The 12,563-nt window shown below is 43.1% G+C and overlaps 1 protein-coding gene across 15 annotated transcripts in view; it reads right to left on the bottom strand.

Annotated features, from left to right (window-relative positions):
• LRRFIP1 (LRR binding FLII interacting protein 1) overlaps nt 1-12,563 on the bottom strand; it is a 96,449-nt gene that overhangs the window by 3,186 nt on the left and 80,700 nt on the right. For 12 of the 15 annotated variants that reach the window (XM_042822514.1, XM_042822515.1, XM_042822516.1 and 9 more), the window contains 2 exons: nt 11,856-11,997; nt 6,831-10,286 (listed from right to left, as the gene is read on the bottom strand). In XM_042822514.1, the coding sequence (XP_042678448.1) occupies nt 8,203-10,286; nt 11,856-11,997 (2,226 nt within the window). In that variant the 3' untranslated portion in view covers nt 6,831-8,202. Of the gene's footprint in view, nt 1-1,046; nt 1,152-1,764; nt 1,845-2,318; nt 2,437-3,335; nt 3,383-6,830; nt 10,287-11,855; nt 11,998-12,563 lie in introns of those variants that run through there. The other 3 variants (XM_042822527.1, XM_042822528.1, XM_042822529.1) reach the window with 1 other exon arrangement.

The raw sequence follows: 12,563 nt of genomic DNA, 5'->3' as shown, positions 1-12,563 counted from the left end.
AAGGGTGCCAATGACAGCACAAGGCAGATTTTAGGGCTTCCCTCAATTTGGGACTTGCTAGTAGTTAGACTGGCCCTGAGAAAAAACGAATGTCACTCCTGACAGAAGGAAGGAACAGGAAGAGATGGAGCAAAAATGCCTTAGTCTAGAGCTGCCATCCAGGGGAGCAGTGCAGCATTTGGGACCCTTCTGGCCTTGGGCAGCTTGCTGCCTTCCAGGACAGCATCCTAAGCAACAGATTAAGAACTGCTGCAGGTGTTGCTGCAGGTTTTGACTGAAGCCACTGCACTTTGTGGAAGAGACTTCAAGGCTCCTTAGCCCAAGAGAAAGAAGCCTTTAGCACAGCTACTGGAGTACTTCCCTGGAATTAACAACACAAATCCTGAGCTTTAATTTAAAGACCACTTAAAGAAGAATATCTGAACCATTTTTGGATATCACAATCCAGCACCTCACCCCCCCTTCAAAAAAAAAAAAAAGCTAGAAATTAATGTCCTTCTCTCAAGCAAACGTGATGTTTATAAACTGTGGTCCGAGCCTCTTCGTGATTTCTATGCTGTGGTGGCTTATAATGCCTTTACAAGCACCAGCCCCAGTGTCTTAAGGGGAATGAATCTTATCTGATAAGCGAGACAACAAGACAGAATGGTAAGTTCCACAAGGCACCACTTATTACAGGCAGCATAGCAGGAAGAGCTATTTAGTTTTCATGGTACAGAGAGCCACGGTGGAAAAACCCCTTAGGAGGCCGGTGTGAAAGCAGCTGACATATTTAAGGCTGGCTGTAGCAGTTGCTTAAAGACAACACGAAGTTTGGTAAAAGAAATAAGGTCAAAATTACAAAGAGCTTGAAAAGTGTGCTTTAAGAGAAAATACGGGCAGAGTCTGGATAGGAATGCAACAGGAAAGAGGCACGAACAGATAACTGAGCAAGAAAAGGAACAATTCACATTCTCTTGCAGCTTGAGATGAACATGCAAAGCTGAGCATCTGAAGGCTGCAGAAGCAGCACCTGAGTTTCCTGTGACAGTTACATTTGCAGTTACCTCTCTCTGTAGTTTGCGCTTCTCTGCTTTCAGTTCATCTTCTACTCTTTCAGCATTTTCAGCAGCAGTTTTGTATCGGGCTACTTGACCTTCCAGTCGTATTACCTATTGCAAACGCAAACGTTTGGAATTAAAGATCACTCTGAAGCTTTACTCCTCTGCTGATAGTTAAGCAGTATGAAAGTTGGTGGATTTATTTCAATCAAAGAAAGGCATGTTTCGAGAAAAATGTACAAAAGAAGACATGGCAACTACCTCCAGAGCCCTTAGATGTACCTGTATTTCATACGCTTCCAGCAACAGAAATCACAGCCCATTTACTAAATCTAGCCATTTATACTCTGATCACGAGCAAACAGTTACATCTCAACAGCACTGCACAAAACCCACACATACTATCTCATGTGCCAGGAGCCATTTGAAAACTGCCAGCAGCTAGACACATGAAAGTGTTCTGAGGAGCTCATAAAGTGCTCTGAGTACACATCTGTGTTTGAGAGCTTTTCATTTGGTAGACATGAATAATATACTGACTTTCCCCTGGAGATGAAAAAAAGTATTTAGTCCTCATGGCTTAACTTCAAGAGCCTCGGTGCTCCAACAATCCTGCTTTTTATCTTAAGGGAAGTCACATTAATTAAGATTGCACTTTTCATGGAGTAAAATACACTCTGCATTCTCATCAAGAGTAAACAAACACAACAAAACGGGAACTTACATTCTGCTCCAGTGCTGTTATCTCTTGCTCAGACTTGGCTAGTTTAAATTTGAGATCACTGATCTGCCTGTTGGCATCTCCTGAAAGAATTGCAGATTTATAAGAGGTGTGAGAATAAGGCTCAACAAAGCTGTCACAACACTTCCACATTCCAGGAAACTACTCGGGGCAGTGATAGAGCAGCTCCCTGCCTTGGGTTTCCTTCTGTGCTAAGAGCTGCCAGGTAAACCCACTCAGTGCCCAGCAGATAGATAGCAGCTAACCCCAACCCTGCCTGACTGCCTTCTGGTGGCTCAAAGCGGAATGAAGCAGGTGTGACACAGAACTCGTCCTCAGCTCTCCTGCAGAACATGAAGGAGGTTTCCCATCCCGTTCTTGTTTGAAGGATTGCTCCCTCCCCTCTAGAAGAGGCGCCTCCTGGCTGGCTCCCATTTTGGAATTCCCTTGGGACTGAGGGCTCACTCTTACTTCAGGCCACATGTCCATTGTGCTGGCACATTCTCTCACCTTCATTCACGACACAAAGGTTCTCTCAAAATGAAAGCACAGCTTACTTTGGAGGTCAATCATGTGCATATCCGTCCCATTTTCCAGAACTTCTACTTCAGACTGCGCGTTCTCCAACTTGCCATTCTTCTGCTTTTCTTCCAGTTGTCCCTTTAATTTTTTAACCTGATGTACACAAGACAATTATTAAAATAAGACACTTGTTTCAGGACTCTCTTGAATGTTATGAAGCTTTTTTTTTTTTTTCCTCCAAACTAAATTAAAAACATGCATCTTTTCTTACATTTCCCAGAAATTCTTTTGGCAAGTGACTCACCATAGTTTAAGTATCAGTGCTTATGCGTAAATTTGGGACCAAGAATAATAGGAGGAAGAAGAATGTTTTATTAGAAAAGCCAGAACTGTTCTGTAGGCACAGTCACATAAAACATCCTTAGTAACCCCAAACTGTGATTGATTGTGCTTGAAAGCCCAAGGCCAAGGATACTGTCTGCAAATGGAAGCATAGAGCGTGACACAGAGAAACAGATCAGCTCAAGAGTTCTGCATGAAGATCACAGCCACTGTATCGCGATATCAGCAATAATTACTTTGTTATTTACCAATCTACTGTAATCCCACCAGCATTCTCTCCAAACTGCCTGCTGCCCACAGAACCAGCCATCAGGAAGGCTTACTCTTGGAGGTCACATTTGCTTTTCTAATTTCTGGACCATATTTGCTTTTTCCCCCTTGGCCTCGCTCAGTCCAAAGTATTATTTTTCAGACATAGTTATGGAGGAGGAGGTTTAGGTGGCTACAGACAGCAGTCTGGAATACTCAGAGCACTGAATGTTAGCAACACAAAACAGGCCCCTGGGTCATCTGTTTCACACCCTGTGTTAACGCACAGGAGAATTCCAGAGGGAAGCAGCCGAGTCTTTGGCAATAAAAAGCAGCACACGTTTGAAAGAACAGCATGTATGTTCTGTAGTCTGTGTTAGGGGCATCCTGGTTTCCTGAGATTGCATTATTTTTATCATACGTTAAGTGAACACACAGCATTTCAGTTCTCACGTGCTCACCTGGTCTAGTAAGGACTCTCGTTCACCAATGAGCTTTTTCAGCCTTTCTGAAAGAGAAAACTGAAAGCTCAGTGCTGATTTCAGTGAGCCACGCGTTTCAGAGTTATCTGATACAAGAGGGACCCGTTCAGGTTAGTGAAGGGAACGATGAAGGCAGTTATGCACGTACCACGGGAAATGAGGCCACAACAGGACTGGGAAGGGGCTGCAGCCAGGGGAGGTTATGTCATTCCCACAGAGCATGCTTGTCACGGCACCCACTGCATGCAAAGAGGCTAATCTTCTACGTTAGGTTAGCATGCAAGAACTCTAGGGTCAAACACAACAGCTGCAACACAAAATCTCACAAATCTTTACAGTTCAGCACAATGAAAACACCACAAACACCTATAATCACAGCTATGCACATTCTCTGCGCTGAAAATCCTCACTTCAAAAGGAAAACTGAACAGCATGAAATGACACCACGTTATCTTCAGTACTGTGACAAATGAAACATTTATCCACGACATTATTTTTATTTCAAACTCAAGAGCCTGGTAAGCATTCTTTGCTCTTTAACCCTTCACAGTCAATCGTCCCAGTCAGACATCAAGAAGGCAACAGGCAATCTAGACTCCTTGTGACTTGAACTTGGAAGTACAGCAGATCAGCAAACAGATGTGCGTGGCATTGTTTAATAAAGAACACAATACACAATGAGACAACTGGAAAACAGCAGTGAGTAACCAAATCACTTGTTTCTTCTTTCCTAGTAATGCAACACGTGAAAGTATTTTAGCAGGTACTGTAGGCAGCAAATGATAACTCACAGTTTTTACAGTAATTGAAGTCACTCTACCTCATTAATTGACAGCCTGAGCGTGTTCAGCCATCTCAACAGAAGTACACCAAACATCACCTTCCAGCATTCTTATCAGAAGAGGATATACTGACCTCAGATAGGTCTTACTCCACATGTCTGTTTGTTGCAGTTATTTAGGTTCGACACACACGTTTGTTGCAGTTTTCTTTAGTTTCCCTCCCTTGCCAGCAGGCAGTCAACTGTGCAGAACCAAGGCAGTGAGTGTGCTCAGCTCCACCTCTAAGGTCCTGCCTGTTAGCTGTTCAATTGTTAAAATGCAAAGGTCATAAATGCATGTATAAGTTCCCCGTATCAGCAGTGATTCCAGAGCCTGGAATCAAACTTTGACCTCGACTTCTGATGCGACACCCAAACACAGATATCAATGTAACAGCCCAGTACAGCAGCTCTGTGCATTCCTTTTGAACCTCCTCAAGTCCTATCCCTTTTCACAGCTGTTTGTAACACCCGGTGCACTTACACGTGAGCACTGTCACAAGACAAAAAAATACATTTACGTTTGTGTAAACTAACGAGAAAAAAACACCAAGTGTAAAATAAGAAAACAGTTTCATCTGCCTATATGGAAAGAGGCTGAAGACATATCCTGTAAAAAGATGACAGGGAAGGAAGATGAAATCCAATGAAGAAAGCAAGGAGAGCAAACAGTAAAAGGAAGGTCACATATTCAGATAAGCGTTGGTGCCAGAGCTCGTCAGAGATAAAGAAATGGAATTACTAACGGCAGGCAAAGAGAACAAGGACTGATGCAGAAGAGATTAGCCCTAACTTAAGGGACTCCAAAGAGCCAAATAACTTGTTAGCACAGCTGCTGCTGCGGGGTGAAATATTCCTGCCTAATGGAAGGACAGGCGCAGGCTGGGCGCAGTGCCATTCTTTTTGAGAAGAGAACAGGACAGGTGGGATGGTGGCAGCTCTGTGGTTACCTGTGCTTTCTGCTCTTGCACAGGCTCTTGAAGCCACACGACCATTGTCATCGCTTTGGGAAAGCAGTTGACTCACTCACTGTGCTGCTTCAGTGGCAAAGCTGAGCTAATATCCCCTGATCAGCCACAGATACCCGGTGCCTCTTCCTACTTTGAGCATAGTGTGCAGTGGGATGCAGCTGTTGATAACTTGAATGATTTGCATGGTCTACCAAGTAATTCATGGCAGTGCAGCTGAAAAGGGTAAGCTGTCCTTGGAGGATGGGAAGGCAAGCAGCAAAGGCTGCAACCCCTGAAAATACACCAGTGGTTTCAAGCAGCTATTCCAATCAGCTTGCAGGGATCCAACAACAGGCTGGGCAATACCACTACTCTGGAGCCGTCAATATACTACATTGTTTAAATTAAGAAGAATAATACAACAGAACGTCTTCCACTCTTCCCCAGAAGAGGGAATTTCATGAGCAAGCATGAGGATAAGTATTGGAGTTAGAAGCACTGGCTTTACAGCACAGATTTTGAAGGCGACAGCAGGACCACTCTTTCAAAGGGACTGTTGACCGAGGCCTTTCACTGTTACCTGCTGAATACCAAAGTTATTTCAGCTACTGCTTTTGCCAGCACTTGAGGCTAGCTGTGAAGTCACGGTAACGCATAAACCCGGCACTCCAGGCTACGTGTGCCCCTAGGTCTCAAACACAGAACCAATAAGTGTTTGAAGTTCTTTTGAGAGATGAAAGCCCTACGCATTGCGACCAGCGCTCACTGCAGCAGGAAAGAAGATTCCAGTAAAAAGCAAAGAGCCAGAAACACCCAGATCCCCTCCTTCTTCATGGTACCTGTCTGATTCCAGAAGGCAAGGGCCAGCTGCCGACACAGGTTCCAAGAAGCAGCATTCATGGGGAGATTTATGATACCTGAGCTGCTCTTCATCACCTGCCCTAGTTTCATTGAGATTTGGCAAGGTGCTGTGGGATGAGAGCACGCACAAGGACAGTTAAGGCTGGAGGTGTCATCTCTTTCCATGACTTAGCTCTACATAGGGACTTCTCTAAGGACGCCGTATTTTCTGAAGTGGAAAAAATGGTTAAAAATAAGTCTCCATTAATTTCCCTTCTACAATCAAGCAGCACTCCTGTTGGAAACAAACTCATGAAAAATAGAGGAAATGTTGGCAAGTGCCTCATTTCAATGAGAGTTGTTTATAGACCCATCCGCAAGTTTAGGCAAAGTCTGGCATGAATTTAGTTAAATATAACACTGTAACATTTAAATATACACGCATTTAGAATACTTTCAACATTAAACCATACGTTACAGCTGAGCGTGGCAAAGAAAGAAATCTTACTTACGCAATGCTATATAATAAGAAACGATGCTTTAGAGAACGGTGACTCTTTAGATTAGAATTAAGTGTAACAGTAAGAACAACTGCTAATACTTACAGAAACCACACTGAAGCTGCTCTAAGCTGGAAAGAAGCCATATGAAAAGAGTCACAGGCTCACAGTCCTGCCACAAGTGCAGAGCTATGGTCTCAACAAACACTGGACGTCCTCAAAGGCCGCCTGCTCCTCACAGGACAGCTCTATCATCTACAAAGCAATACGTTTTAAAAAGAAAGCTCTAGAAAAGGGTTTTTGAAGTAAGAAGGATTTAAACAAATATTTACACAAGTTTACAAAGAGTGCTCCGGACAGACAATTTGAAGTATAAAATATGTTTATTTTAATTATATACAGCTCAGTACACTTTGATATACATCTTGTAATTTTGCAGTCTATTTGAACTCTGTCAACTTTGTAACATCAACAGATAGAACCTTCTGTAGCCCCCCAGCTCCTCAACTTGCATTCCCTTTGCATGTTCATCGCTTAATACAACCTCCAGCTAATTATTAACTATGCAAAACATCATCTTCCTGCCAAGCACTGTAAAAATGCAAGAGGAAATACATCAATGGGTTGAAGTGTCTCATTGATGCCAGTAATACAAGGTAATCCATCTTTCCAAAAAAAGGCACGGGGGCTCATATGTGGAAAAACAGCCTTTGGTCTGACATCCATGAGGATTAAGACATCCTGAGTTACCGTCTCTCCAGAAAAAGAGGAAGAAAGAATTTTTCAAAGAAAACCATTCTTTCATAATATTTTTTGCAAAAAAAATATATATATATATAAGGAATGCAATATTAAACAGTTGTTTTAAAAATATATTTATATATTCATAGGTACAGTATTGGATAGCAAACCTAAGCACGTTACAGTGTGTACTGACACTTTCTTAGGAAAAAAATACAAAACCCACGTGAGACATGGTGCAAAAGGCCTGTTGTGGTGCAAAGTGCCCAGATGAAGTAAACACATACGTGTTTGCTCCCTTCAGCAACCTACATGTTGCATTTCCTTCAAATCCTGTATCGTTCCTCCAAAGTTGAGCCTTAATTCACAGTGATCTACCAATAGTTTGGAATATGTCCTTTTAGAAACATACATACAAAAAGTGGAATGAGGGCATCTTTTTTTCTTCTTCTTCTTTTGCTATGGAAAAGGGCTCCTAGGCTTTAACCGCTCAGCGACAAACGTTAGCATTACATCTAAGTGTTGCTGATCTTCCGAGCTCCTTCATGACAAAGCATCAACATTCTTACTGTAGTCCTATTGCACATACAAGCACGTTCAGATAATCTACTTTTATTCCAGGCTAGAAAGTAGGAATTTCATATAAAAGCTCCTCAGCAGCAGTTATCAACACCAGAAGTACTTTAAGTGCAAAAGCCTGATCAGTTCCTTTGTGAAGCTTGCTTTGTTTGGTGACACACATTTAACCTGAGACACAGCAAAACCAAACCTCTGGATGATTTTTTGTGGCTAGGTACGTCAGTGAATCATCTAATATTTGCATTATCACCGTTTACATGACCAAACAGTGTATTATGAGATCTACCTGCAAGGAAAAAATGAACTCCTTAAGAGTATTCCTATATTCCTAAGGGCTGATTTATCGTGCAAAGCGCGTGCTTCGGTACAGAGCCTGATCAAATGGCTTCTAACTTGTATGGACTGAAATTCAGAACTCAGGACATCGTACAGTCATCTTTAGATTTACCCTTGCCCTTCCTACCACCTCGCAAATCCTCTTTGCTTTCAGCCCTGTTACAGCCAGCAGTTTCCAAATCCTGCTCTGGAACATTTTCACTTGGTGCCTTTTCTGCTTCATTAGAATCTGATGCTTTGTTTTCACCTGCCAACACATCAGCCTTCTCGTCAGTTTTCAGGGCTGATGCTTCCTCTTGCAAGCGCCCTGTTTCTTCAGACTCATTTCCTTTCTTATGCTGTAAGCTGTCACCTTCAGTCAAGGTGTCCATGGTTTCTATTTTGCCAGTTCTCTCTCCAGCTTCGCCTGTTTGGGCAGTTTTTCTCATCACGCTGTTTGTTCTGTCATCCTCTTCACTCTGTGCATCAACTTCTTCTCCATCGCATTTTTCATCAGTTTCCAGTGTCTGTTCTGAATCCTCATCAAAATCAAATGCTTCACCATCATCTTCTTGTTCTTCCTCTGCTTGGCCCTCTAGTCTAAGTTGCTCACTAACGTTTTCATCCAGCTCAGCTTTCTGTGCAAGAGAATTACCTGCATCTTCCATAGAAGTAAGTTCATCATCCTGGTGGTCTGCAAGCTCTGAATGTTTTTTATTTTCTTTAAATGCTTCTTTATCTACCTGGTTCTCACTAGTTACACTATGACATACAATGGACTCCTCTTTAGATTCACCTTCCTCATGTTGGACTACATTCTGTGCTTCACTTTCTAAAGAACTATTTTTCCCATCCTCTGTATCACCTGTTGTTTCTTTACCGCACTGAACTGTTTGAAGCTCTGCCTCTGGCTTTAAGTCTTCTGTTCTATTACGCTCTAAGCATTCTATTTTGTTTTCCTCTCCATTCCCAGACACGTCTCCTGTTTGCATTTCTGTTTCCTCGATTCCATCATCTGAAAAGCCTGGGTCTAAACTTGTTTCCTGAGATGCCATTTCTTTCACAGTGCCCGTGTCTGGCTCTGTCTGATGCAGTGCACTTCCTTCTACCTTGTTAGCAGAGCCCACAGGCTCCCCGGATGCCTTCTCCTGCTTTTCTGCAGAATCTGAACATGCCTCCTGTCCATCTTTCTCAGCAGGTTTAAGTTCTGTTTGCTCCTGTGTATTCTGCTCCTCTGATAATGCTAACTCACCATCCTCTGAGGAAACTGGCTGGATGTGTGCCTGATCTCCTCCCTCTTCATTTATATCTGATGGGGCACCACTTTCACACGACTCCTCCCCTTCTAAGCCTGTGGAATCTCTTTTCATTTTCTGACCCTGAACTGCACTCCCAACCTCATTTTGTTCTCTAGCTCTACCACCTCCAGTTTCATCAGCTGTTCCATCAGCGCAGTCTTTGCTTTCAACAAGAGCTTTCTCCAAGACCTCTGCCACTTTGTTTTCAGCACTTTCTTCCGAGCTCTGGAGTGTTTCAGCACGGCCCTCCACCTTTACCTCTTCACTACGCGAGCCTGCTAGCACAGGCTCTGGTAGCCCTGACCGGCCAGATACCGTCTCACCGCTGTCACCTGCACTGCCTGCTGCTTGCTCCACCTCATTAGCACTCAGGGCATGGCTAGCTTCCACATCCTCTCCTTCTTCCTGCTGTGGAGCAGCTTTTTCCAGTTCATGCTCTACACCTAAGTCACTGTGCGCTTCCTGAGGACTCTCAAAATCCTGACCTTGCAGTGAGCCCATTTCTGAGTTCTCCGTCGTCCTTGGGTTTAAGTTACTGTGTTCAACCTCCTCGCTAACAGGCTGCTGGGCTGCTGCGTCTGCTGACTGCGTCTCCTTTCTCAAATCACCTGCATCACTATCATCATTTGAAGAAGCATTCCCTGACACGGGTTCTGTAAGGCTTTGAATTTGTTCTGTGAACCTACTATCTGGTAACGCCACTGTTGACAGAGCATCAGTTTCTTCAATCATTTTTTCTGCCTTTGTATTTTCATCAGCATGCAATGTCTGTACTTCCTGTTCCTCAGACTCCTCTTTGTGTTCCTCACGCTCAGAATTCTGCAAGATTTCTCTTTTCCCCACATCCTCCAAAATCTCATTTTTCATGTCCACTTCCTTGGCTTTGCCTAAAAGACCATTGAGAAAGTTGAAGGGACCGCACCACAGCTCTTACCTCCCCACTTAAAACCCGAAAGAGAATGAATCAAAGAACAGGTTAATGGAAGATCAGCTTTTGCCAATTACGTGAGGCAAAGCAGCAATTGAATTAGTAAGGGGGTGGGTTTGTTGATCAGTGAAATTCACCACCACCACCCTCTCAAAGCAAGAAAAGCCTTCAGTGCTGGCCTGTGTTTTTGTCAAGGTCTATGCTCTTGGCTATGTGAATTACAGCTTCTGGAGATGAAAACAACTCTGTTTCAAGCAGTGCAATTTAACAAGGGTATCTGCAGATGTAACTCTGTAACTGTAAAGATTGCACTTCCTGGGCAGTTATTTTCTACAGCTTGAAGCCTAACAGCGGTGCATGCCAGAGTGTTCTGATGCCAGTAAATGAAGTAAGCAAGAGTAACTCGGTAGGATTTCATCACAGGCACCATCAGTGTTTACGTATATATAAATCTGATTGGCAAGCACATGTTTCAGCTGTTCAACATTACCAACACAGACACTTAGTGCCACTCCATCCACTCAAAGGGATGGGGACTTCTGTAGGTTGGTTGTTGTTTTCTTCCAACTTTACTTAGAAGCAACAGGTACTAAATCAACACTGCGGCTTCAGCAGTTAGCTTTCGAGTCTATGTTGTACCTGTTTTCAAATAAACAGAATAAGGAAAGACAGAAGGCATATTACATTTAAATATATACCCTTACCTTGATTTTGGTGCTCCATATTGTTTCCATACAAAAACAGAGTGAGGAAAAAGCAGCCAACAGCAAGATAAATTGCACTTGCAACTGTTGGCTGCTTCTTGCTATTTACTATGATGTTGATTTAGAGCAGTAACAACAAAAATCCCTTTTGCTATTTTAACAGTTCTCTGAGTGGTCACTCATCACAACTGGACAAGGAGGAAGTTTTTGCCAACCAGATTTCTCCTTCCTTACAGCATCTGTCTCAGAGTCAAATTCATTAAATTTAATGCCATTCATTCCATCATAAGAGGCTGAAGTGGTAAAATGAACTGCTCAACAGTATGAGATACCAAGAATAAAGAATTCATGCACCAGAGGGTTTTAATGGTGACCACCGTTTCTGTTCAGCAAATGCTGACAGTTCTCAGGTACGTAAGTGAACCAACATACAAGCTTTTTATGTGAAACTAAAATGCTTTGATCTTGATTCTTTAAGATGCGTGCAGAAAAACGCTGAATGACATGAATTTGGGACAGTTCACAGTTTAAATAGTAATCCGAGTGACTGCTACTTATCTGTACCGTGTAATATTGGTATTCTTGTCCTTTGTCACCTCCAAGGGGGAATGAAGTCTGCCTTTGCAGGAAACTGCACAACACACTTGAAGTGATACTAAATATGAAGCAGGAAAATGCACAACGTGATGTGAAGCACAAGTGATTCAACAAGTGGCATGCTGCGTGACGTGTTAATTGTCCCACTGACAAAAGCCCAAACTCCAAGCAGAGAGGAACGAGCGGACAGACAGACAGAAAGATACAGAAGGACAGCCAGCACTTACCTAGCATCCCGTCCCCTGCTGTCTTTAATGCCTGCGTTGTGCCTTGAACTGTTTTGGAAGAATCCAAGTGCCCTTCATTATCAAGAACGTCTGATGCCTCCCCATTGGTGGCTACCTCAGAGTCTGGGATTATTCCATGTTTCTACGGGGAAGCAAAAGCAACGCTTTAAAGCCTGCCGCTCAGTTAAGAGTAGGATCGTTCAGATGTTCTTGTCCTTGACATTCTGATCAAATCATTGCTTCAATTGCTCCATTACAAATGGCTGGAAGTCAGAAAATAGCACAGGATATTACAGTTCTCTGTTTAGCCAGCATCACAGAAAGCACGTGATACCAGCAAGGCTTCGATCTTTAAGCATAATTCTGCTGTCTCAAGGGCTTCTCAGAGATGAGTCTCCTACAAAAGCAACAGTTTAATGCTGAACATTACAGGCTCTACTAAGAGCTCACAATCAATATTAGGGCGAAGGACTTTATCAGAAAACGCCTGAAATGGCAACTTATAGGCAACACGGCAAGAGTTCTTGCTACTCAGCTACAAAAATGCATAGGAAGGAAAGGTCAGCAGTCAGTAAGCAGCAAGCTTCTCTTACTCCTCTTGCATACCTTCAGTTGCTCCTTCAGCATAATCACTTCATCTCTAAGGTCATCCCGCTCACTCCTTATGGAATCAAAGAAATCTTTCTGCCTCTCTAAGGCCTGAGTTCG

The sequence above is a fragment of the Centrocercus urophasianus genome, unplaced genomic scaffold (genome assembly GCF_019232065.1).
Source record: "Centrocercus urophasianus isolate 14NV4802_14NV808 unplaced genomic scaffold, USGS_Curo_1.0 seq_20, whole genome shotgun sequence".
NCBI lineage: Eukaryota > Metazoa > Chordata > Aves > Galliformes > Phasianidae > Centrocercus > Centrocercus urophasianus.
This window is presented reverse-complemented; position numbering and strand designations above follow the sequence as displayed.